This window comes from Anomalospiza imberbis, chromosome 8, assembly GCF_031753505.1.
Source record: "Anomalospiza imberbis isolate Cuckoo-Finch-1a 21T00152 chromosome 8, ASM3175350v1, whole genome shotgun sequence".
In the NCBI taxonomy this organism is placed as follows: Eukaryota; Metazoa; Chordata; class Aves; order Passeriformes; family Viduidae; genus Anomalospiza; species Anomalospiza imberbis.
Genome location: NC_089688.1, coordinates 18,614,666 through 18,637,882, shown reverse-complemented (window position 1 = coordinate 18,637,882; position 23,217 = coordinate 18,614,666). Strand labels below are relative to the sequence as shown.

Genomic DNA, 23,217 nt, shown 5'->3' with positions numbered 1-23,217 from the left:
ACTGTTCACCAGACTGCTTGTCCTGGCTCCCTAAAGGCTGCCTGTGAGTACCTGTCCATGTAACCTATTATTATGATTAGGGTGGCATTGAGTAACATTGCTCATTGCTTTCCTTATAGCATCTTTATGGGCTGCTCTCTACTCTGTGGGTTCCTTATACCAGTCTGATGTCAGAGAGAAGCTTTTGAGTGCTGCAGGGTGATCCGAATAAAGCTCCTACAAGAAGGAGCTTTCTCAGGAAAGACATCTCAGTAAAGGAGCGATGTACCTTGCACAGCTCCTTGCTGATTTGTTGTTTCCCAAAGATTCATAAATAGACTTAACAAAAAAGCACAGGACATGGAGTATTTTGCTACCTCTGTCTGATGTCTCCTGGTACAAGATTATATATTTTCAAGCACACATAGTTGTTCCTGTTTTTCTGATGGAAGCAAAAGCCATAGATTTTGTAAGATTAAAAAAAACTTGGCAACAAGCTTCATGAGGTGGTTATTCTCAACATTTCTGTAGCTAGAAGAGAAGTCAAGACTGCATTTAATGTATAGTTGTTTAAAATGATAGGCTAACTTTAAAGTCTGGAAAAGAAAGAAGACAAGACCATTTACAATAGCATGTTGCAGTAATTAAGGGTATTATTCATAAGCCAGTTCCTCCAAAAAGCCTCTAAACTGTTACCACCCACTCCTTCTCCTCCCTCACCTTCACCAGTTGCTTTTTCACTTGATTATGGTGATACAAAGACTACCCTTCAGAAGGCCAAACTTTAGGACAGCCATCCTGTCTTCCCTAGGCTTTCACAGGCATTGCTAACACCTACCTTTGATTGTATTTTGGCAGTTGTGTAAGTTAGAATCAAAGTGAATGTCTAAGTCTCAACTGATTTAATTTATTAGTGAATATTTTTTAAGGCAATGCACATTCCTGTTGGCACAGGTACTGCAGCACGTACTTCAGTCGCAGTGCCAATTACAGATTTCAGAGAGCTCAGTTTGCAGCCTGGATGTGTTGTTATGACAGCGTTTTTCCATGTGGTATGAAGTTTAAAACTAGCGGTGCCAAGTGATCTGCCGTGCAGCAGCGCAGTTTGGCGTCGCAGCGTGAGACCTCCTTGAGCCTCCTGATCCCAGGGCTGCTCGGAGGGAGTCAGGCTGTGCTCATCCCCACACCTGGGGAGTGTCACACAGCTGTCACACAGAGTTTTCCTGCCATTGTAGGTGTCATTTTAAGTCTTGTGGAACATGATTCGGGGCATCTCATGCAAAACCAGAGCTGGCGCTGGCTCAGCACAATGACAGGCTCGGCTCTGCCAGAGAGAGGCTTCGTGCCCTCGTCAAACCCGTCTGCGGCTCGCTTCGTGTGCGAGCTCGTTTCGCCGTGGGAGTGAAACATCCCGGGATGCCGACAGCCGCAGCTGGCATGGCGTGTCCGTGGGCGCTCCCCCGGAGCGGGGCAGGCAGCGCTGGCAGGCGCCCTGTCCCCGCTGAGCCGGCCTGGGGACACGCGTGGGACAGCGCGGACACAGGCTGCCACCTGCCCGCGGGGACAGGCAAGGACAGCCCGAAACAACCCCCACTGCCCGGCGTGGCTGTTTAAACAAGTTTAAAGGAGCTTAAGTCTGAAGAGATGTGATTGGGAAGTTTAAAAATATTGAGTTACTTAGTGATCACTATTCATTCTTGGATAAATGAGGGGACACTGTCTGGTATGTAGCTGCTGCTCCACTTCCTCAAAGTACAGGAATAGGTGTTGTCCTTGTATCTTAGAGACAGACCCCTCGAGTCCCTTTGAGACAGCCCAGATCATGGCCATCCTTCCCATGGGCTGCAGTCACAGCCGTGGTCCCCACCCAGCAGAGCCAGGCACCAGGGCACAGCCAGCCCCAACAGGGACAGAAAGTGGCATGCCAGGGGCCTCACTGTGCTTCACAGCAATTTGAGGAGTATCATAAAACATTCCTGCAGCTTCAGCTATCCCAGAGATAAGTCTGGAGAGGGATCTTCATGTCGTTTTAAGGAAGGACTAGGAAAGGACCAAGAAACATAAACCTTCTAATACAGATAATCTGGAGAATGTGTTAATCCCATCACTGACTGCAGGATAAATATGTAGGAAATGAAACTGGGTACTTGTGTTTCACCAGTTTCTTGTTCATATCCCAAAGACACACATACAGGTAGATCTGTCCTGTCCTACAGCCAGTCATATTGACATCACTGTGGGAAGATGTATGGGAGGCAGGGTCAGTGATCTCTGAGTTCTGCACACCCCGGGGGTGTGGGTTGCTTTGTGCTGTCTCTCCAAGGTCTGTACCTTTGGTTTCCTCCTGCCAATGCTTTTTGTCACTTACTCCTCTCCTGTATTTGTTCAGGACCTATTTTTCCAACATCCCTTTGGTCACAGACATTTTTTGCTGATTCCCCACTAGGTTGAAAATAAATTGCACTTTATCACAGCTGCTGGTATATCGAGGGAGCAAGAGACCATCATATAAAGTGGTGGGAAAGGACTCTCTAGCACTCTGAAAGTTTTAAGAATCTTGCTTTCAGTTTGGTGGGGAATTTCAACTAAAACCACTGAAAAGCTTTTCAGAAAACATTGACTGTATGTTGTTTTGTGAATGTTCCCACATCCCCCATAATTCTCAACCACAGCTCTATGCTGGAGGCTAGATACACATGGTGAGTATTTTTGCTCTTGCTAGCAGTGGGATAGCAGGAATGCAAGCTTCCCTTTGATGTCCAGAATCAAAGTATTGACAAACAGTAAGAGAGGGATGTGAGTTTTGAGGTTATATCTTCCCTCAAAACAGGAAAACTGCCTATCTCCAAGGCTTTTCCCAATACTCTTTTATTCTTCTCAGGAATTTGTTGGTGTTGTTTTCCTTTTCTCTCCTTAATTCAGGAAATAAGCCTGAGATCTCACACTTCAATATGCTTGTCATGCTATCTGCGCAGAAACATTTCAGACTCCTTGTATTGAGCACTTCATTTTTCAGCCACATCTTTTCAAGAACTGGCAGCCTGCAGAATAACTTAGAAAATAATTTATTTCACATTGCAGCAGTCCTGTATACTGGAGCTGTCTTTAATCATTCCTGCGTTCTTCTGGTACCACAATGCAATATTGATTTTGTTTCTGTCATCTTCAGGTGTTTGGTTTGCTTGCAGAGCAGCTGTAACTGCACTACATTTTGCAGCATGGATGAGCAGCTGGAGCAAAACAGCCCTTGGAATTTTACACGTGGTCACATCTCACACGTGGTCACTTTCAATTTGCAGGGAACTTGAGTAAGATCATCCCTCTGGTCTCTTTTTTCTATGTTTCTTTTCTTCTATTGTAGTTATTTTAAAATAACAATTGTTTTGGGTGTACTGTTTGCATGACACGTGGGATTGTTTTGCAAAGTTTTGGTTTCCTGAAGAGAGAACTTTTCCTTTGTAATCTGCTTTTCAAAACGTGGTAAGTCATGCCCTGGGCAAGTTTCTGTTTCGGTTTTCACTTGCTTTTCTGATCCTGTGTTTCCATAAAACAGGGGAGTTTGAGCTTCGGTTTCTTTTTTCTTATGCAGCCCTAGTTTGAAAATGATGTCAGAAGCAGGAGGCAATGGAAATCTGGATGTGTTACTGCAGGTCAGCAGAACTAAATCACTTTCAGTCCCTGGTCCAATTACTCTAAGCTTCATCCAGCTCTACTCTACACTGCTGGCTGAAATACGGACACATACAGACTCCTTTGGAAAACTAACTGCACGTTATAATCAATCCTCCTATTTGATGCACAGTGTTACAGTTGAGAACAAAAAATTATGATGTATGCTAACCACCAGAGTTAATGGCAGTCTGAGTTGAGCCCTGCAGACCTCTCCTAAAGAAAATGTTACTCATTGTTCAGGGACATTTTTTAAACCATCCTTTTTATACTGAGGTTGGGGAATTCCAGTGTGATGAAAGAAAAAAATATAATTTTATTTCACTGTAAGAAATCGATGAGGTTTTGTGGCTCCATTTTAAGATCAGTGTAGTTCAGATTGGTCAGTTCCCAGCTCCACTGGAAGTAAACCCTGAAAGGTGTACCACCTTCATTTCCGCTGGTCAGATGCTTCACTTGGAAAGACAAAGCCAGAAGCCAAGGGAAGAAAAAGTTGAAGTCAAGCATCTGCCAACACAGCTTTAAGCTACATTCATGCCTTCCTGGAGGGGACATGGTATAGGGAGCAGCCTATCTACCAGGGCTTGTGAGAGCAGGGAGCTTGCCTTCCTTCATGTCTTGGATGTGCTTCTACACAACTGCATCCTATAAAAGACACCACTGCTGTGCTGCTTTTCTGAAAGGCAGATATTTTATTCTCTTCGGTATGTGGACCCTGGCCAAAACAGGACAAGGAGCAACACATTGTCATAGTGGGTCAGAGCTGTGCACAGATAGCACAGACACAGGCCATTTACACAGTGCTAGGTGTTAATCAGTCCATGAGTGCACAATTTGGCCCATGGCTGTCGAATCATCTGACTGCAGCAGCCTGAAGGTTTTCCTTCTAGAAGCAGCACAGTGTGGGGATTTTGGCAATATAGCAGTGGATTAGACACTCAGAAAATGCAGCTAGATTAGAGGCTCCAAAGTGGGGTGGAAGGTTTTTCTGAGTGCTTAGCATGGGTGGTGCTTAAGAGCTGTACAACATACCCTGGGCCTGGGCAAAACGTGCTCTGTGTCATAGAGACCTTTAACAGGTCAAGTCTATGAAACGAGCAATGAGTTCAAAGCCACATCCTCCCTTTCCTTTCAGGCTCCTGCTTGATGCCATGCACAGATTTTAGCTGTTTCCAAAGGCCATGTACTGCCTTCCCAGGCACCTCACTTCCAGCTATGTGGCATTTTGGAGGAACTCCACATGGCTGAGGGCACACAGCATTGGCAGGGGTTGATTGCCAGCCTCTGGCACCCTGTGGCCAGCCTTACCTTGCCCTTTCCAGGTCTTGTGGTCAGGTGGCAGCCATGGCACCCTACCCCACATACCCAACACACTGGTGGGCAGGCGAGAGCCAGCCCAGGTATCTCTCTTCCCGTTTTGGCTGAGTCCTGATACTGGCTGGAGATTTCCTCTAGGGAACCAATGACAGAGCCAAAGAAAGTAATTTTTCTTGCTGTTTAATCTGGAAAAATCAAACCTTTCCAGCAAAGTCCCCCCTTCTGTTGAAAGACTTTGTGAGTTTTGCACAAATGGGTGTGTGAGATGGAAAGGCCTCACAGCAAAGCTGCCAGCACTATACTGGTCCTTTGAATTTAGGAGCTGAGTCCTCTGCACTTGGTGATAGAAGAAAGGTAAGGTGTTTTTTTCATGAGAAAGATCTCCTTCTTCTGATTTGCTAACCTGAGTAAAAGCAAACCTAAACATGACATCTATATACTGCACGATAGGAAAGACAGAAGTCATGTATTATGCAGGGTTTTTTTAATGAAAAAGATGTTTTCATTGTATCAGTTTCTGCATTAGAAAAGCATCATACACTCTGAAGGTTGCCTGCCAGAAATAATGGTTCTGTTGTGCTGCTAACCCTTCAGCTCCTATTTCTTTGAAGGTTTTGAACATTAGAAGAGGCTTACAAACATTGCTGAGAACAACAGAGATCATTATTTTTACCTACAACTGGGAGCTTTTTGTATAGAAAACTTGCATACATATACAAAACTCCATATACACACAGAAGTGCTTTTATGAAAAAGAGAAATTGTATTTGCAGCAGAGTAGAATCTACACAGCAGCACCTATATTTCAAATTAATCAGGTGTAAGGCAGGCAATTTCTTTTTTCAAGTACTCTTCCTGGTACACTTTGTAGACTATAACACCAGAGCTTTCCCTTCAAAAAACAAAAGGAACATCCTGCATTTTTAATGTAAGCAGAACCTTACATTGATTAAATAATGCAGGACTGTGCATTTAAACCATTAATTTTCTTCAAATATTAACTTCTTTCCTGTTGTAATGAATCCTATAGCTGGAGTCTTATATTGCACCTTTTAGTAAACAAGGCATAAAACTTCCAGTTCTTAACAACCAAAAAAGGCTAAAACTTTTTTTTAAGGAATGACATTGCTACAAAATTTGTAATTATTCCTTTTGCATATAATAACTTACTTGAGTTCAATCAAAACTGGCAATGAAAATGCCATTTTAAAACTCTGTTATTTATATTAGAAAAATATTAATTCAGAAATTTCAAATTCCTCTGTGCTAGGTCTCTTCCAAACTAGCAGTATAGGTTTTACTTAGCTCAGCACTCTCATTGTAAGAGTTTCTGCCCTCTTGAGTGCAAATTTTGCTTTGCTCAGTGTCAGGATTATAAGACTGTCCCCCTTCCTGAGAGCTGGAAATAGCTGCCTTCAGTTTTCCCTCAATTTTATCAGCCACAGTACACATTTTTAACTCCCTCAGGCTGCTTATTAGGGTTCCATAGGCTCCCTTCATCCCATGACTTTGATACCAGGCTTGAAACAGCCTAATCTTCTGTTCAGATGTATCACCAGGACAGTCCTGAATGCTTTGGTCTATGGCAGGTTCTGATATATGGTGGTGACGAACAAATTTCTTGACATCTTTGAGTGTCATCTCTTCCACAATACCAGGAATGTGGCTGCTCAGGTCAGCATCTAGGAGCATGAAAGGAAATGAATACACCTGGCACTTTTATCTTACTGGGTTTTATCACCTGCACTCACATTTGATATTTCTATCCAAACCAGATTAAGTTTCAGGTATTTGTGACTCAGTATGGTTTACATGTGATTTTTTACAATACATGGCAGGTCTCTTTTTACAAGTTCCTGCCAGATGCTAGGTATTTCAAAGATTTAGGCTTGCAGCCATATTGCTTTCTGCCACCTAAAACAGTATCAGTTCCCTCTGTAGCCTATTCTGTTGTTCTCTATCATGGAAGTGTGGTCACCTCTCATGTACCTGTTTTTCTCAAAATAGTGCTGGGAGAGGTCATGAAACAGGACAGGTCTGTTGTGATACAGTCTGGGAGCTTCTATTTTTTCCTGTTGTGTATCACTCCTGTGGATTTTCCCCTGAACACAATGTAGATTTGTGAATCTTCAATCCCACCGTGGGACTGCTCCCTTATCATAAATATCCATGGTTACAGAAACACAGTTTGCTGTTTCCTAGTGCCTGTACCACATGCAGAACTGAAATTCACTTGTAGACAATGAGTAATTGCTCCCTATACAACAGAAATTCCTCCTGAGGCAAGACTTCCATGATGCCACTAAGTGCCTTGATGAGCATTACATGAACTGGCACTTTAGCAAGTGTTCATTTTTGTGCTGGAATGACAGGTCTGGACAGTGGCAAAATCTACACAAAAATGCTCTTTTTTTTTTTTTTTACTTTTTAGTTTAGGACTTTTTTATCTGTATTTGTTTTTTCTGTGTAGTGAATTTTGAGAAATTACTTGTCTCTTACCTGCATATATGAGAAGTTCATTCTCCTGAAAAAAAAAAAAGCAAGAGAGAAATAAGTAGAAACAAGCTTTGTAAAACACCTTGCTTATATAAGAGGATAAATGCATTTCATGATACTTTTTTGATTTTCTTTTAGTTTTCTCCATGATTCCTGTTTTATGAGTGAGAGAGTCAGACCAGACAGACAGACCTCTTTTGACTTGGGTAAGTTTGAGGAATCACCTCCTAATGCATTTATTTTAAAATTATTTTTTAAAATTTATTATTAATTATGCATGGGGACAGGAATATTCTGGGCTAGGGAGGCCTGATGATTTATGAATTTTTGATCATGGTCATGTGACTTAGGAAGCATTCCAACAATCCTGATGAAGTAATACAGGGTTTCTCTTACTTCTCCCAAAAGAGTCCTTGTGGTGAAATTTACTTCATTCATGTCATAGAAGAGAGGCACACAAATGTTTGGGGAGACACAGTGCAATTTAAATGGAAAAAAGTTCTTTGCATAAAGCTGAGTTTTTTCTGATCAAAGCAACAATACTTACATAAGGCTCTGGTTTGTAAACTCCATTAATTGGGTGATCATTGATTGTAAGACCCTTCTGTTTTCTCTTGTCTGAAACAAAAAAAGCATTTTTAAAATCTAGGGCAAAATATCTCTCCTTGGGACTTCAAGAATATAAAATTATATTTGAATAAGCATATGAATATCTTATTCAGAGTATAATAGCAGTAAGTAGGGAATCACTTACACCAGGCTATTGCTGCAGCTATTGCTGCAGCTATTACCAAAACTACCAAAGCAACGATCCACCACAGCGTTTCTGGTTCTGTTGGAACATTGGAAAATTTGCATGAAAGTTAAGTCAAGAAATGCAATTGCCTCTGAAAATACAGCACGTGCTGGACGTTGCTACGTTTTAAATGGTACCTTTTGTTCCGCATACAGTGTCTGAAGCTGGAGTACACTGTTTTTCAATTACACCACTTTCACATCTGCAGATAATATGAACACAAATTATTAGGGTTTTTTTTTCTCTCTTAAGCTGTTGAGAGAACAAATCAAAATATTCTAAGAATTTTTATCAGCAAAATATTTCACATTTTGCTGACAAATATGCTGGTTTCATATTCCAAATCTCCAATCTTGGAGTTTGGAATTTAATAGGTATGAAAATGGCATGGAAATATGTGGCAGTGGGAAAACGTATGAAATTATTTTTCAGTGTAACATTAGATCACACAAAGACAACAGGAAAGCTCAGATACCTTATGAGAGCTTTTGAAAAGCATATACAGACTCAGTGGATATATAATTTTTTTCTGCATGCCTTTGGAAAGCCTTCATGGCTGCAAATTGAGCTGACTGAACTCAGTCAGCTCAGGTGCAAAGGAAAATTAGCATGCTCTCCCTGAGGTTATAGATTACCTTAGCCCATCTTGAAACCAGCTGGAAAAAATGTGATTGCATATTAACAATTTCATGTATAGAGATGAAGGCATGAACTTACGTGCTACATTGAATGCAATTGTCACATCCTGCAGGACTGCAAAAATAGTTCTTTGCACAGGCACACTGCGTGTCCTCTTCTGGGGTACAGTTCTTCACAACCTTCAAACCTAAAAATAGATTTCTTAAAGTGCATTAGTTTGAAAAAGCAGGCTTCTGCTCACAAAGTCTTGTCCTCAGACTTGCTGCTAGCTCCACCTCTGCTGGAACTGGTGAGGCTTAACTTTCTAACACACACAGAGCTTTTCTAAGGAGCTGGGCTGATGGAGCTGTCAGAGAGACCTCTGCTGGAGGAGAGCTCAGAAAACTCAACACACAACACAGCTCTCGCCAGAAGAGCATTCAGCATAGCCAAATCCCAACTTCTTTTTCCCATTCAGAAGTGTAAAGCCAGAAGGAAACTCAGAAGATCACACAGCCAATCTCCCTACTTGATAATGGAGATGGGTTCTTTGCATTCCCTGACAGACAAGAAATTTTACCTTTTCTTGAAGACCTCCAATGATGAGGAATTCCACTCTTTTTTGGCTAACATATCCAGTTAAGTATTCTTCTTAAGAATCAAAACAAATGATTGATTTTCTCCAATCCTCATTTTATACAATGATGCTATCTCAATCTATGAATAAATACTTCTGCATTAAAAATTACTGTATCTACCTACTGTGAAAGCTACTTTCATAGGCATATAGGAATAGAACAAACTTTTGAGTTACTACATTCAGTGCCCTGCTGTAATTTGAAACTACTTTATGTTTCAAAATTTGATGAAGTTCTAATGTGAAACCAGTGCTGAAGTAACTCATGGAAATAGCAGATATGAATGATCCTAAGAATTGTTCACATGGAACTTCAGTGGCAATTTTTCTCTTGCTTACTGTCAGTCTACTGACTTCTTGTGAACTACATTATCATCCATGGAATATTGTGACTAGCCATCCCATTACCCTTTTCCTCCCTTCAGTTTTAATAATTGTGACACATATAAAATACTGAATTGTGACACATATAAAATACTGAATTGTTTCGCTCTTACCAATTTCATCACCCATGCAAAAGTGCTTTTTATAGTAGCAAATGAGAGGAAAGTTTTCCATCCATATTGAGGTCCTAAAGGAAGGGGAGAGCACTGAAGATTGATATTCCAACAGGTGATCTGAGTAAACTATATTGGAGTTGAGAACTGTCTCTCCATTCACTAAACTTGATTTTGGGTATAAGGAATGAAGAACTATCATTCCCTAAATCCAAGTAGTGCAGATTTACAGGACACCTAGTGGAACTGGTAGGAGATAAGTTTAAAGGATGAAAAAAAAAAAATCTGTGATGGGTATTTATGCAACAGGTAGTGAATTTCTGCTGTCACCCAGCAGGTTCATGAACAAAGGGCTCATAAATAGAGTCACTGAAATGACTAGGTAGGGACAGGTTTTCTAATGTCCTTTCCCTCAGCTGTGAATGCTGACAGACTGTGGGGAACAGACCACAGAAAGCAGACAGCTTTGTTTGTGTTATCTCTAAATAGCACCTCTTGCCTCCACTGCTGAATGCAGAATACTGGGGTAGGTGGGCCACTGCTCTGCCCCAGGAGGGCTTGCCCTATAGTTTGACACATGAATCCCACAGAACACCTTGAGTGTCTTTCAAAAGACAACAATCAACTTTAAATAACATTATCAATTACGTGAAAGACTAAAAAAAAAAAATCATTACTCCTCACACCCCTCTTTTAAACAGAGGCTGAAGAAGAGGGAGAACTTGCCTTCCTTGACTCTAACCACTTTGTACAGTATCTGCTTTGCAAGGACTTTGGCTAAGCAAAGGCAGATATATGGAGAAATAATGGACCAACTATTTTATTTCCTACTTTGTGCTTGATGAAAGGGAACTGGAGGATAAACTTACTACTTTCTCACAAATTCATTCATGTCCTACCTCTAAAAGTTTTGACTCTACATGCTAACTTTTCAGTGAAATCCTGTATAAAAGAAGAGTCATTGCTACAGTTGCTATTTCTATAGACATACCAAAGTTGCTGTCACACAATTTGCATCTCAAACACTTGTCCAAGTCATTGGGGTGATTCATGAATTCCTTTCCTTTCTCACATGGAGCACAGTGTTTGACAATATCTTTTGGGCAGGGGACATTTTTAACAAAACCTGTAGAGACAGAAAACCAACAATTTAGAGAAGCCACCAGCTCTAAGACTAACATAAAAATTTCATTTTTAATCCCTAATACTTTTTGATTCCAAATATGGAATGTATATTCTTTGTGCATGTGTAGATGCACTTCAGGAATGTAGTATACATAACATTTGATTATCCCCACTCTTCCTCCAATTTAATACTGAAGGAGAACACACCAAGCAAAACTCTACATGAAAAATTGGAAAACCCACAAATGTAAGGAATCCTGTAGGCAAAACCATGTGTTTTCAGTTTTTCAACCTCTTTCAAATATGTGTATGTTAATTCTTGGCTCTTTTGTAACGAGGAGGTTATGAGAGAACTAATCTCTGTAGTGAGAAGCTATTGGTTCATTGAGCTCAAGAAATATCTTTGAAGTGGCTTATGTCCTGTAACAAAAAAATATACAGCTGGGATGAAGCACTGCATCCAGGAAACCACCTCATGCCACTTCAGTATCCCAGCACAAAGCAATTGTGCATGCTGTGGAGTCCCCTGTTAATGACTTTCCAACACAGTCTTACAATCATACTCACCACTTCTACACTTCTTGCAACAGTCAGCATCTAAATTGTATTCATCCTCCTGGCAGTTAACTTCCCTCCTGGAAATGATCCTCCTATTGGATGTTATTAGAGCTTCAGTATCATTTTTGCACTGTGTTTCAATAATTAAGAGAGCGACCTAGGAGAGAACAGAAAATTAAACAAAAAAACTGTTTAGGACTGTAGGTGTGTTTTAGTACTAGCAGAGTCATGTTAATAGTGTTACTCTATAATTAAACATATTGATATTCACTCCCTTATTAAAACTGTTCATTACTTTAGATTTAATGGACAGTGAGGGCCCATATTAAAGTCATGAACCCTACCACTACAGACACTCTCCTTTCAAATTAATTTACAACTGATCCATTTATTTGATTTTCTTGCACTGTCAAGTTAAATTGCATAGTGCTGGGAGTTTTTTGTTTGGTTGGTTTTATTTCTGTTATTAGGCAGTAGAGCTTTACTAGTGGCCCCTGCCCTGCCTCTTTTCCTGATAATAATAAAACAGTGGCCCAGAGGCCAAACCACGAGGTTTTTAATATTTTGGAAGAAGAAGAATGATAAAGATAAACCTTGTATAGTTTGTCTTTTTCTCAGCAATATTTTCTGGGGAATTCTATATTTACTCTGCATGCACTAAATATGCGATGTCTATATAATGGAGCTATGGATCCTGACCATAATTTCAGTTAGATGCAGAAAACCCTTTATGTTAAATTACTGAAAAAACATTTTGCATATCAAACTGGGCTCTCAAGTGAAGGAAGTGTTATTTGTTTCTAACTAACTGATCTAACCTTTAAGACCACTGCCTTCTACAGGTAGCCACTTCTTTTGATCCTCTAGTCTATTCACAAGTGAGAAGGTGGAAAGAATTTTATTTCCTTAGCACCTATCTGTTTAAAATGTATATAATATTAGTTACTGGACTGAAATTAAGAAGACTTTTCTCTGCAACTGGAGATGAAGCTCCAGCAGCTGAAAAAGCATAATTAGCGCTGGAGGAACTCTGAGTATGGATGCTCAGCCCATCACTTCCCCTGTTTGGTGCTCTCTTCTTTTGCTGCCAAAGCTTTCAGGGTGCTCTCCTCTGAATCTCAGTATGATGATGTTAAAAAAATTTAAGTCTCCACAGAAGCTTTCAAGTGGATGTGTCAAATTAGTGTGATTTATTTTCCTTTTGTCTAGGAGCACTATCTCACTAAACACTGGATTAGAAAGTCCAATTAAAAAATAATCACTAAAATATAGTCAGGGCTGTATGACCAGTCTGGTTTGGTTTTTCCTAAAATAGTATGAAGAAAATGTCCAGAGTGTCACGCAGAAAATAGAATATAATCAAAGAAGGAATGATATTTCTAAATTACTAATACTAGCAAAGCCTTGCTTATTTTACCAGATGCCTGCAAACACAGTGGGTGCAGAGACATGTGATCCCTCCCACCAACAAAGCTCTCTGCCTCTTGTTTATGCTTTTATACAAATGGGCTATGCTGGCATGAGAGGCTACAGAAACTGAACATTTTTAGGTGGATGCCCTCTGCTCCTGCTCACGGAGATGAACTTCCTGGTACGCTTACAAGAAGTGGGGGTCATTTCTCAGAATTTGACATTTAAGCAGCACCACACACCTACATTGGCTCTGCTTGCAGGGATGTCTTACAACATCTTCCTGTAGAAGGAATAATGATAAAACTGTGAAGACTTTTTTTTTTCAAAGCAACATCCTAATTTTTTCAAACTTTTTTTCCTCCTGGATTTGCACCCTCTTAAAAGCAATTCATTTGCTATTTACAAATTTTGGTGTGTCTCATAGGAAAAAAAAACCAGAAAAGAGTCAATAGTCATTTGGCTTCCTGTGCACACCTTAGTTGCTTTTTCTGTTGTCACTGAGCAGTAAACACTAATATCAGAAAGGAAGCAGTTTAGGGGCTTTTGTACAGGCAGAGATGATAGGTGCTTTTTATGACACGTACACTCAAGCAGTGGTTGAATGTTTTCAGCCTAGAATGACTCACAGAGACTCTCTTTTAACTTTCTCAACCTAAAAAAATAGTTTTCGTATCTAAACTGAAGACTTAGGTTGCACTATGCAGTCAATGGGAATAAGATCAATCAGCTGGGGACATCTACCCTTAGCAGAACCCATAAAAATTATCATATGAGCCCAAATTTTCTGGTTTTGCTGCATTTGCATTGCCTGGACAATGAAAAGAGTTTTCTACCTGCTCCCTCTCCTTCATTCCAACAGAGTCCTCCAAAATGCTTTCACCCACAGGTATTTGCTAAGGACACTTTTATGAAAACTGTTTTCATCTGCATTTCCAGGGCACAGTGACTAGAACTTTAATTTCTTTGAATACTCATGTCATTTTGGGATTCTCAGGCCTCCAGTTCTTCCTCTGTCAAAGTATTCTTCATGACATCTCAATCTATTTCAGCAGAAAAGCTTCTGCAAGACACAGATATAAGGTATGTATTCTCAGCTTTGGAAGTGCGTGAACATGTAATTTGCATACAGGACTTTTTAAAACTTTACAATGTTAACCCTGAGAAAAAAAATGTTTTCTCCTGTTATCTTTATAACACATTTTATTTTTAGTAAGCCACTTCTCCCATTTCTAATCTATAAATGCTGATGGATGAGAAGACTGATGGCTAGAGCATGTGGCCTTTTTATTTTTCCACTCCACGTTTGTTACATGGACCAAGGTGTATGAGCTCATCAGGGGCTTTCTAAGTGTTAAAAAAGGAGGAGGAGGGATTTTTCTTGCTTTTTTTTTTTTTTTTTTTGCCTCGTGAAGTTAAGTTACTAGAATTAGCTTCATTTTAATATGCTTTTCTCTGTAATCAATCTCCCTTGTATTAACTCTGTCAGGCTGGCCTTTTCAAAGAGTAATTTCCCTCAAAGAGTAATCTTAAGAGGATTCTCTATTCCAATTCTTTCATTATGACAAGAAATTTCTTCTTCTAAAACCTCCAGTATAATTTTTCCTCCAAGACTTTTTTTTTCCTCTCATCAAGGCTGAATCTCAGCCACAAAATATATATTTAGTGCCTGGGAGAGCAAATAGCCTCAGACTGTTCAGCACCTCAAAACACTCACTGTCCAAATTCAATCCACTAGCCTTTCATATCTCAGCTGACTCTCATGCAAATTGAAACAACATACTGGGGCTGGGAGTTGTATGATTGGTTATTTTGTTGGGTTTTGCTTTTTTGGGTTTTGCTTACAGTACTGCTGAGCACCTAGTAAACTATTACTATTGGAGAGTTGGGAGAGATATCAACAGCTCTCACCTCACTTTGTTGAGGCTAAGCATTAATTAGAAGTTTACCGATAGAAATCTAGGAACTCTTACCCTTTTCCTTTTGTCACACAAAATGGTTTTCTTATGATTTTCTCTTTGTTCAGTGAGTTACTGCAAAGATAAAGGTGATTACTGTGGAACATGCACAGACATGTTTCCAGAATCAGGGCCCTTATACTCTTCACTTGAGTATTGGGTCATCCCATCTTTTTATGGCTATTTATGCATGTACATGTAAATGTGTGTATTAGTTTTCCATTATATGAGGAAGAAAGGTCAATGCAGTAATGCGGGAGCCTTGTTTTCAAAGCTATATCTTCTGAACTTCCACAAAACTGCCTGCTCTGCAGCCATATCATAATTACAAAATATTTACGTAACAGTTCACTCTCTGGCCTATTCCTTTGGAGTGCCGTCTTGAGGTGACTTTATGGTGGTACTTTATTCCCTAATGGCCTGCTGTATGGCCAGGAATGGTTGAGGATGAACCAGGAGGCTGGGCTGGAGCCTGGGAACGCCGGGCGCGGGCTGGGTTCATCTCTCTCTGCCGAGCTTCGGGCTGTGACTCGGACTGTTAGTTCACTGCCTCTGCTCGATTTGTATCCCTGCTTGCCCAGGCAAGGAGCTCTTTTTTGTCTTTCCCCACCTTTTCCCCTGGACTTCAGCAGAGATCTTTCACTGCTTTCTTTTTGGTTTGTTTGTTTTTTTCCACTTGATCTGTTTTGGCTTGCAGTCCAGGGAGCCTATGGGAGCGGTGGGAAAGACCCAGGCCAGCAAATAAAGGACAGTAAACCCACCAGTTTTGGCTGCTGTGAGGAGCAGACCAACACCACAAGCTCAACAGGTTCCTACCTACTTTTTGCCTGATCTGCTGCGTGGATTTTTTTTCTTCCCTTCCCTGAGACAAGGGAAGCAGCCACCATCCTTGCCTCCTGGCCATGTGACTGGGCTGGGCACGGGGTATTGCGATCAATTTATTTTTTCTTTCCCGTGCCTTGTGGGTATCTTGCTTTGTTAATAAACAGGGGTTTTTTTTGTTTTTTTTTCACTTTCACCACTGGCAAAAAGGGATTATTGGAGCTCTTCTCTTTAGAGGAAATATTAATTCCAGAGTATTTTCTCCTAAAATCTGTCCCTAAACTGAGAAAAGTGCATCTCTCAGTGGGACATAGTTTTGTAGCTATTTCTCCCTGGAGAACTGAGATGTTTTCTCACTTCATAGACCATTGCTATTTTTGCATGACTATCCCTAAATCTTCTTTTACTTAAGTGCAGAGTGGAGTTCCTTGCAAAATTGAGGTCTCATTCAACAAACTGTTTTCATGTTCTGGTTTAACCAAATAATATGCCAAACTCTGACCAGGTTTACTATTTTATAAGTAGTGAAACAACATGCTAATTAAAACAAAAACATTTTAAAAATAGAAATTATGTAGGAATGCTACGCTGTCTAAGGTATACTGAAATTTGGAAATAACTGGAAAATAAGAACAGAAATTATATGTTCTCTGGAGCAGTGTTAAAAATGAAAGTATTTTTAAACTTAAGATATATATTCTGAGTAGTTCCAACATACTGAGCTACACTGACATTTCTGTCACTAGTTGGCTGCTCCTGTACAGGAACAGGTAATACACACTTCTGTCAGCAGATGAGAATCCTTCTTTGCATTTAATTATGCTTTGATGATTTGTGCAGGGGCATGGATAGAGCTCTCTGAAATACTTTAAATATTTTACTACCTGTTATGCAGCTGATCAGATCACAATTTGAGTGGTTTATACATTAGGACTTGATTTTAACCTGACAAACTGCAAAACAAACTGTGTTTGTTAGCAATAAAACCACACCGCGAAGATACTTCGAAGGTCAGCTGCAGTGCGTTGTCTCAAAGGGGAGGACTGGGGCTGGGGAGCAATGTGCTTTGCATCCACACTTCCAGGCAGGTGGTGGCTCTGCCGTAGGGCAGGGCTCCCTGCCACCCGCCTCATCCCCCTGGCAGCCCTGGGCTCGGGGAGCGGGGCTGCCTCGGGGCAGCTCTACCTGAGCGCAGGGCATCCACACGTCCCTGGACCTCGCCAGGTCTCCTGCCCTGGAGCTTCCTGCTGCTACAGCAATGCACCTGTACCAGTGGAGATCCCTGTGCTGGCCACTGACACACTGCCTTACTTGTCCTGTTGACGGCAGCCGTTCAAAATGGATCTTTGTCAAGGTAACTTTACTGATGAGAGTGAGACACAAGACGGAAGCGCTCAGAAGCTGCAGGGACTCACTGTGTGCACAGGCATGGCTCAGGCAAGAAGGGAAGGCCCTGCCCTACTGCTGCCAGTAAATGCTGCACACTGACGCCAGGCTTGGACTGTTCCTCTAGCTTCTCCCGGGTCACTGTCAGAGCGGTTCAAACTCCTCCCCCACAGGTATTTGCTTTTATGCTGCTCGCTGGTCCCTACCGCTGAGGTGCAGCGCAGGTCGGCTCCTACCAAGCCTGGGTTTAGCCCGGGCAGGTCCCGCACCTCCCCAGCTGGCAGAGCCGGCACTCTCCATCTGCCTCGCCCGCGTCTCCGGCCGCTATGGGTGCCCGCGGACCAGTGCCAGCTGTCCCTGGGTCCCCCCACCTACAGCTCACGATCCGACAGCCACCTGCATCCATCCCCCTTCCGTCCGCTTCACACAACACGCACTTCACTGAGCACCCTTCAGAAGTGCCTGAACTTGAAGGTGAGTTTTTTTCCACTTAAAACATCGCCTAACGAATTGACTGAAATGTCGGTAACAAGTCTGTCACGGCCGGTGGCGAGCAGCAGCCGGGCAGCGCTCCTCGCCCGGCGGCGCCGCACTCCTCGTCCCGCCCGGCCCCGCTGCCCCGGGCGGGGCTGTCCCCGCCGCCCGCCCGCCCGCTGCCCCGCTCGGGCGGACACTTACGAGCAGGGCAAGGAGCCCTCGGGCCACGCCGCCGCCGTCCCGCACGTTCCCCATGCCGCCGCTGCCCGGAGCCTTCCGGCGGGAAGTGGCCCGTCCCTGTGGGACAGCCGGAGCTGCCCGCGCCCTGCCCCGCCGGCTCCTCCCGGCAACCACGGCCCGGCCCGCCCCGGCCCGCCCCCGGCACCGCACGGCACGGATCGGGGGGCTGGGCCGGCCGTGGGGCCGGGCAGCGCTGCCGCTGGCCCGCGGCAGCCCGGGCGCGGTGATCCGGCCCCGGGCAGGGGCTCCGGCCGCCGGGCGAGCCGCAGACTCGGGCGGGTCAGCAGACTCGCTGCCGGCTCCGGCCGCCGGGCGAGCCGCAGACTCGGGCGGGTCAGCAGACTCGCTGCCGGCTCCGGCCGCCGGGCGAGCCGCAGACTCGCCGTGCTCAGCGCCCCGCGGTGACTGGGAGCGAGGGCACGGAGCTTCCGCTCGGGTGTCCCGGGCGCCGCGGGCATCGCGGGTGCTTGGTCGGGGACACCCATTCGGCAGCTCGGGGACGCCAGGCACGGCCCCGAGGTCACCAAGCCAACAGCCTTAGTGCCGGGAATGAGACATTCGATTCCTGTGCTTCAGGTGCTGGGCGGCGCAATTGCCTCCCCACCGAGGGCAGGAACTCTGCTTTTGTAATACTGCCAAGGACGGGCTTGTGGCAGGCAGTCTCGTATGGGTAGAATGGAGCAGGCACTCAGAACAGGCTAAACTCACTGCAGCCCTTTGCTGTCTTATTGAAAGGGTTGTTCAAGCCCATGACTTCTATTTTCTACCTATTTCCAGTCACTTCTTGTGTTTTTCCTGCAAGCTTTCAGAGGTTTGAAATGCTGCTAGTCTGGCCTCCTTTGTAATGTTAGAAATGACATGATGGTGTTAGTTACTGATATGTGTCTTCATCTTTCAGGTTTTGACATGATTCGATTGCCTTGGGGCGACCATGTTTGCAATCGAGCTGGCATTTTCATTTTAAACACCATTTTTCAGTGGTTTATGACTCAGATTTCCAAAAACCCTTCAGCTTTTCTGCTGGTATGTCTCTTAGCTGCAGTACATAACATCAACAAAAAATAGCTACTGTTTTAAATACTTCATGCTTTCAAACCACTTCCGGATAAACCAAAAGGTACTGCTGACACACTTTGAGAGATGCTGCCTTTGGAGTACCCTTGAACAATCCACTTTTTGCCTTGCCAGTGACAGCATGGAATGTAACAAAGGAGAGGCATCTCTCTTGGGTGCAGTGCCTGGGTTACACGTCTCTAGTTCCTACTGGGCAAACCCAAATCAGTGTGTCTGTGAGGCTGCTAATTTTAGCGGAAATTTGCGTGCGGGTAGGGGTGGAGTAGGGACTTCAGGCGATGTTGTCCATATCTGGATCGTTGCTGCAGCAGAAAGCTTGGTAGAATTGTTTCCAAATCCATCACTCAAGGAGATTAGTGTTTTGTCCTAAAATCAAAACTTTATGTGGCTGGGCCCTCAGCAGGCATTGCTCAGGGTTCAGTGACACCTCGGTGTGCCTCTTGCACTATTTGTCCAATACCTTCCGCTGATGTCACTGGAGTCTGTTGGGTGCATGTGGCTTGCACTCCTCCCTGCCCCCAGGGTGTGATGACTGTGTGCATGTAGCTGCTCTGCAGTGGCTTGTCTTAGGTAAGGAGCTTTGAGAGATGTTTGAGAAGCCATCAGATTCATGTCAAAACAACAGTGTCTGCATGTGACCTGAAGTCATACCTTGTGTAGTTAATAACTGTAGTTGTGTGGGGGTTTTATATATATAACGAAGAAAGAGAAATGTGTTTGGAGGACTTTTTGTTGTTTCATGAGGAGAAAAGACAAAGGACTGCACAATTTAATGTGAATCAAGCAAAAGCCACTTGTGCTTCTAAACATTGTTCATATTTACTTCTTATCTTGGTTTGCACAGTCACACATTTTTTAATTGGTAGCTCTGTTTTGTCCATGCATCTCTTAATTGGTAGCTCTACTTTGTCCGCAAGGCAAGCACGCATCTTTTTCTTAATCTAATTGGTGGATGTCATTTTACTCGAGTTGACACCCCTAAGTTTGTCAGCAACTTTTCTGCTTCTTCTTTTTTCTTCCAACATCAGCTTTTTTATCCACAAAGATGACCTTGTTCTTTAGTTCCAGAAGGTTAGGCTGGTTCATTTTGGAACCATATTTACAGGACATCCATTGGCCTGTAAATACGATTCTAAAGTTTGGCTATTCTGAACTGGTATCAGTGAGGACTATAAGGCCAGTGTTTTCATCTTTGCTCTGTTCCTTGTGTTGCAGTAGCTTCTTTTCAGCTGGTAAAAGTGGCATCGTTGACTCTTTTCTTTACTCACCCTTCCTTCATCTAAAGCTTAACTCATGTGTCGGCAGCGGCCTGCTCAGCAGTTCAGGCTCTGCGGTATGTCTCTGCCAGCAGATGGCCTTGTGCCTCGCCTAATGTGGGAGCAGGCAACAGGCTGGGGCAGGATGCAACTCGAGGAGCAGTTAACACAGATTTTTGCTCCTTTGCAATTCTAGCTTTAAAAATGTAAAGTTCTGGTATTAAAGTGATTATTTTTTTTTTATATGATGGTTTGATTTGTGTTTGTGTTTGTTGTATTTCTTTTTCCCCCTTGTAATTGTTGTCTTATATCTACACATATACACTGGTCATAGGAAATTCTGTTCTGAGCAAAACCACCCAAAGAATAATTTTGGACACACATAGTCACAGTGTTCTTGCATTTAGTATTACTGAGTTGGAATCATTATTCACACCTTAACTGGCATCAAACCTTTTCTTCCCTCTCCAGAAAGCTGCTTGCACCTAAAGAAGCTGATTCTGTTGATGTATTATGATATTGTGGTTTGCTAAGTTTTTGAGGTTAACTTAGCTAGTCTCTCCAGGTGAAGAAAAATTTGTCAAGGTGCAATAAAACATGCTTGAGGGCCCAGAGTCCTGTGCATTGTATTGGTCTCACCTCAGAATATTGAATCCATATTTATATTCCAGAGGGAAGATAATGGGGGACGAAGCATAAGATCTGACTTGCTTTCTACTACATTTTTCTCTGTTAAATTATTAGAGATTTTTAATTTAAAAAATTGTTTCTAAATATTTGTTTTAGATTTGTTTTGGCATATTGGTAGTCTTTAGCAGTTCTTTTGTACTAAGATTGGGCAATTGGATTAATTGTGTAGTATAACTTAACCAAAGTAGTTCCTTCAAACTTCTCCTTTGACCTAAAAATCACATTAGAAGACCATTGTTGGTTTATTTTTTGCTTTGTTTCAGTTTTTATATTTTGTTTTCTTATGCCTTCCTGTTTTGCTTCTCCTCTCCCTCATATATGTTTAAGAACAACCAACCTACTTTTGACTTTTTGTTCAAGTACTAGAGTGAGTGATCCATTGCTCATGCAGCTCGATGGTATCTCCTTCGTCTTTGATTCAAACCTCTTCAGTGATGTGACTCTTGTCACAAGCATCAGCTAACACTATTGGGAAATTATCAGAGTGGCATCAGTCTTTAAATGATCAGCTCTTGCCCAGTACAGTTTTATGATGGTTGTATTATTTTCCAGTTCTGTGAAACATTGGAACAGTGACCTTGCTGCACCCTTTGCATTATGGTCCTGTAGACCAGCAAAGGTCTGTAACCACTGTAGCTATCGACTGTTTGTTGCAGTGTGGTGTGGCCAGATTCTGACAAATGAAGGTTGTCTCCTTTGTTTATAAACCACGATGCACTACTTGCAATCACCAAGTGATTTGTGGGTTTGTGGTGTAGTGACAGGTTTTTGTCAGCTGATGTGGTAGTGAAGCGCTCTGTTGGCCCTAACACCGTGTTCTGTGTGTGGAGCAGCTGATATGACAGCACAGGAGAGGGAAAGCAGGGTGTGACCAGAGAGGTTTATGAAGGCCCTGTGGGTTTTTTTCATAAGGGTGCTGCCTGGTGTTGCATCAAATCACAGATCAGGGTGTTTTGCTATGCAGTGCATTTCTTTTAGAAGTAACGGTGATCTGATATACTCGCCTGTGGAGCCATAGATGATACTGTTTGTCTGAAAAAAACCCCCAGACTAGCAAGAAAAAACAAAATGGAAACAAAAAGCCAGCCTAGAACAAAACAGGGTGGAAACCGAAACTTGTAGCAAGTCACTTGAGTCCTCTAGCAGTTCTCCTCTGGAGAAGGTGATAAAGGAGAATTGGCCATAAACTCTGTCATTCTAAAAGAAAATTGAAACAGTGTGTCCTTTTTCTCATAATTTAACTTCCTGACACAACACTGGATCCATGCTTTTATTCAACAGACCCAGTTTGATGACGTCAATGCATTCTTCACAGCAGGGAAAAAAAAAAAAGGCATTTTTAAAACAAACTGAGCATTTCCTTAGACTAGAAAAGCAAATTGGCTGGATGCCTGGTGGCTCCTACAGCCAATCACCATAACCTTACCATAAATGTAGATGTGTTTCTGTCTTAGGGCTGATTATTGACTTTATTTTAGACATTGGGACCATCCTGTCCCAGCCCACTGTACAAGGGAGTGCTGAGATTCTAAATGCTGCATTATTTACCAAATATTTTGCATATTACATGGGCTGACATAAAATTTGACTTTGTGACTTGATAGATTGTAAATGCATCTGTTGTAATTGTTTTGCAGAGCTCTGTATCCATCCAGATCTTGCAGCAGGCAGCTTTGCTTCAGAGGCTGGCTGGTGATATTTTTTTCTTTTTTTTCAAGCAAATTGGTCTCAGTTGTTTTTTGAAGATGCTATTACTAAGATTATGCTTTATACTTTCAAAGCTTGGTGTACAGCAAATGCTAACTGTCAAATGTGTAACAGAACTGTAAAAGCTTTGGAGATAATGTGCTAGGGGTGCTAAATGTTCTTCAGAGGTGAGTGAGGAAGTGTTCAAACCTTTTCCCTCCAGGTACTGCCTAGACAGAGCACTGCTGGTTTAATTTGTGTGTTTCTTCCTTTTGTGAGATAAATCCAAGTCTGAATCCTTGTGCTAAGGATGAGAGAGGAAAGATCTATAGAGAAATATCTGGAGTTAAAAGGTAAATGTGAATGAAAGGAGATGTTTAGTTCTGCTTTTGACCGTTAATCTGAAGATGACCTTAACAGGTGCACCAGATGGCTTCATTTCCCATGTTGAGTAAGTGATGCTCAAAGAGCCACCCTTCAAGGAAGTTTTCTTTATAATTTTAAAGGCAACAAATTTTATTAAATG

At 42.4% G+C, this 23,217-nt stretch overlaps 1 protein-coding gene across 1 annotated transcript; it reads right to left on the bottom strand.

Annotated features, from left to right (window-relative positions):
- Positions 1 to 5,434: 5,434 nt before the first annotated feature.
- Positions 5,435 to 18,736, bottom strand: FAS (Fas cell surface death receptor). Its single transcript, XM_068198559.1, has 10 exons — positions 18,694 to 18,736; positions 17,941 to 18,521; positions 11,702 to 11,849; positions 11,001 to 11,135; positions 8,975 to 9,083; positions 8,395 to 8,459; positions 8,216 to 8,293; positions 8,009 to 8,079; positions 7,465 to 7,489; positions 5,435 to 6,647 (listed from the first exon to the last, which is right to left on the bottom strand). The coding sequence occupies exons 1-10, from the start codon at positions 18,734 to 18,736 to the stop codon at positions 6,232 to 6,234; spliced, it is 1,671 nt and encodes a 556-aa protein (XP_068054660.1). The 3' UTR covers positions 5,435 to 6,231.
- Between the last annotated feature and the right edge of the window lie 4,481 nt (positions 18,737 to 23,217).

Coding starts and splice junctions, on each gene's coding strand:
- FAS (XM_068198559.1), bottom strand. CDS start 18,736: ATGGGCTTGAACAACCCTTTCAATAAGACAGCAAAGGGCTGCA. Junction 8,294..8,394: donor CACTGTATGCGGAACAAAAG/GTACCATTTAAA, acceptor ATGTTCCAACAG/AACCAGAAACGCTGTGGTGG. Junction 8,080..8,215: donor AGCTGCAGCAATAGCCTGGT/GTAAGTGATTCC, acceptor TTTTTGTTTCAG/ACAAGAGAAAACAGAAGGGT.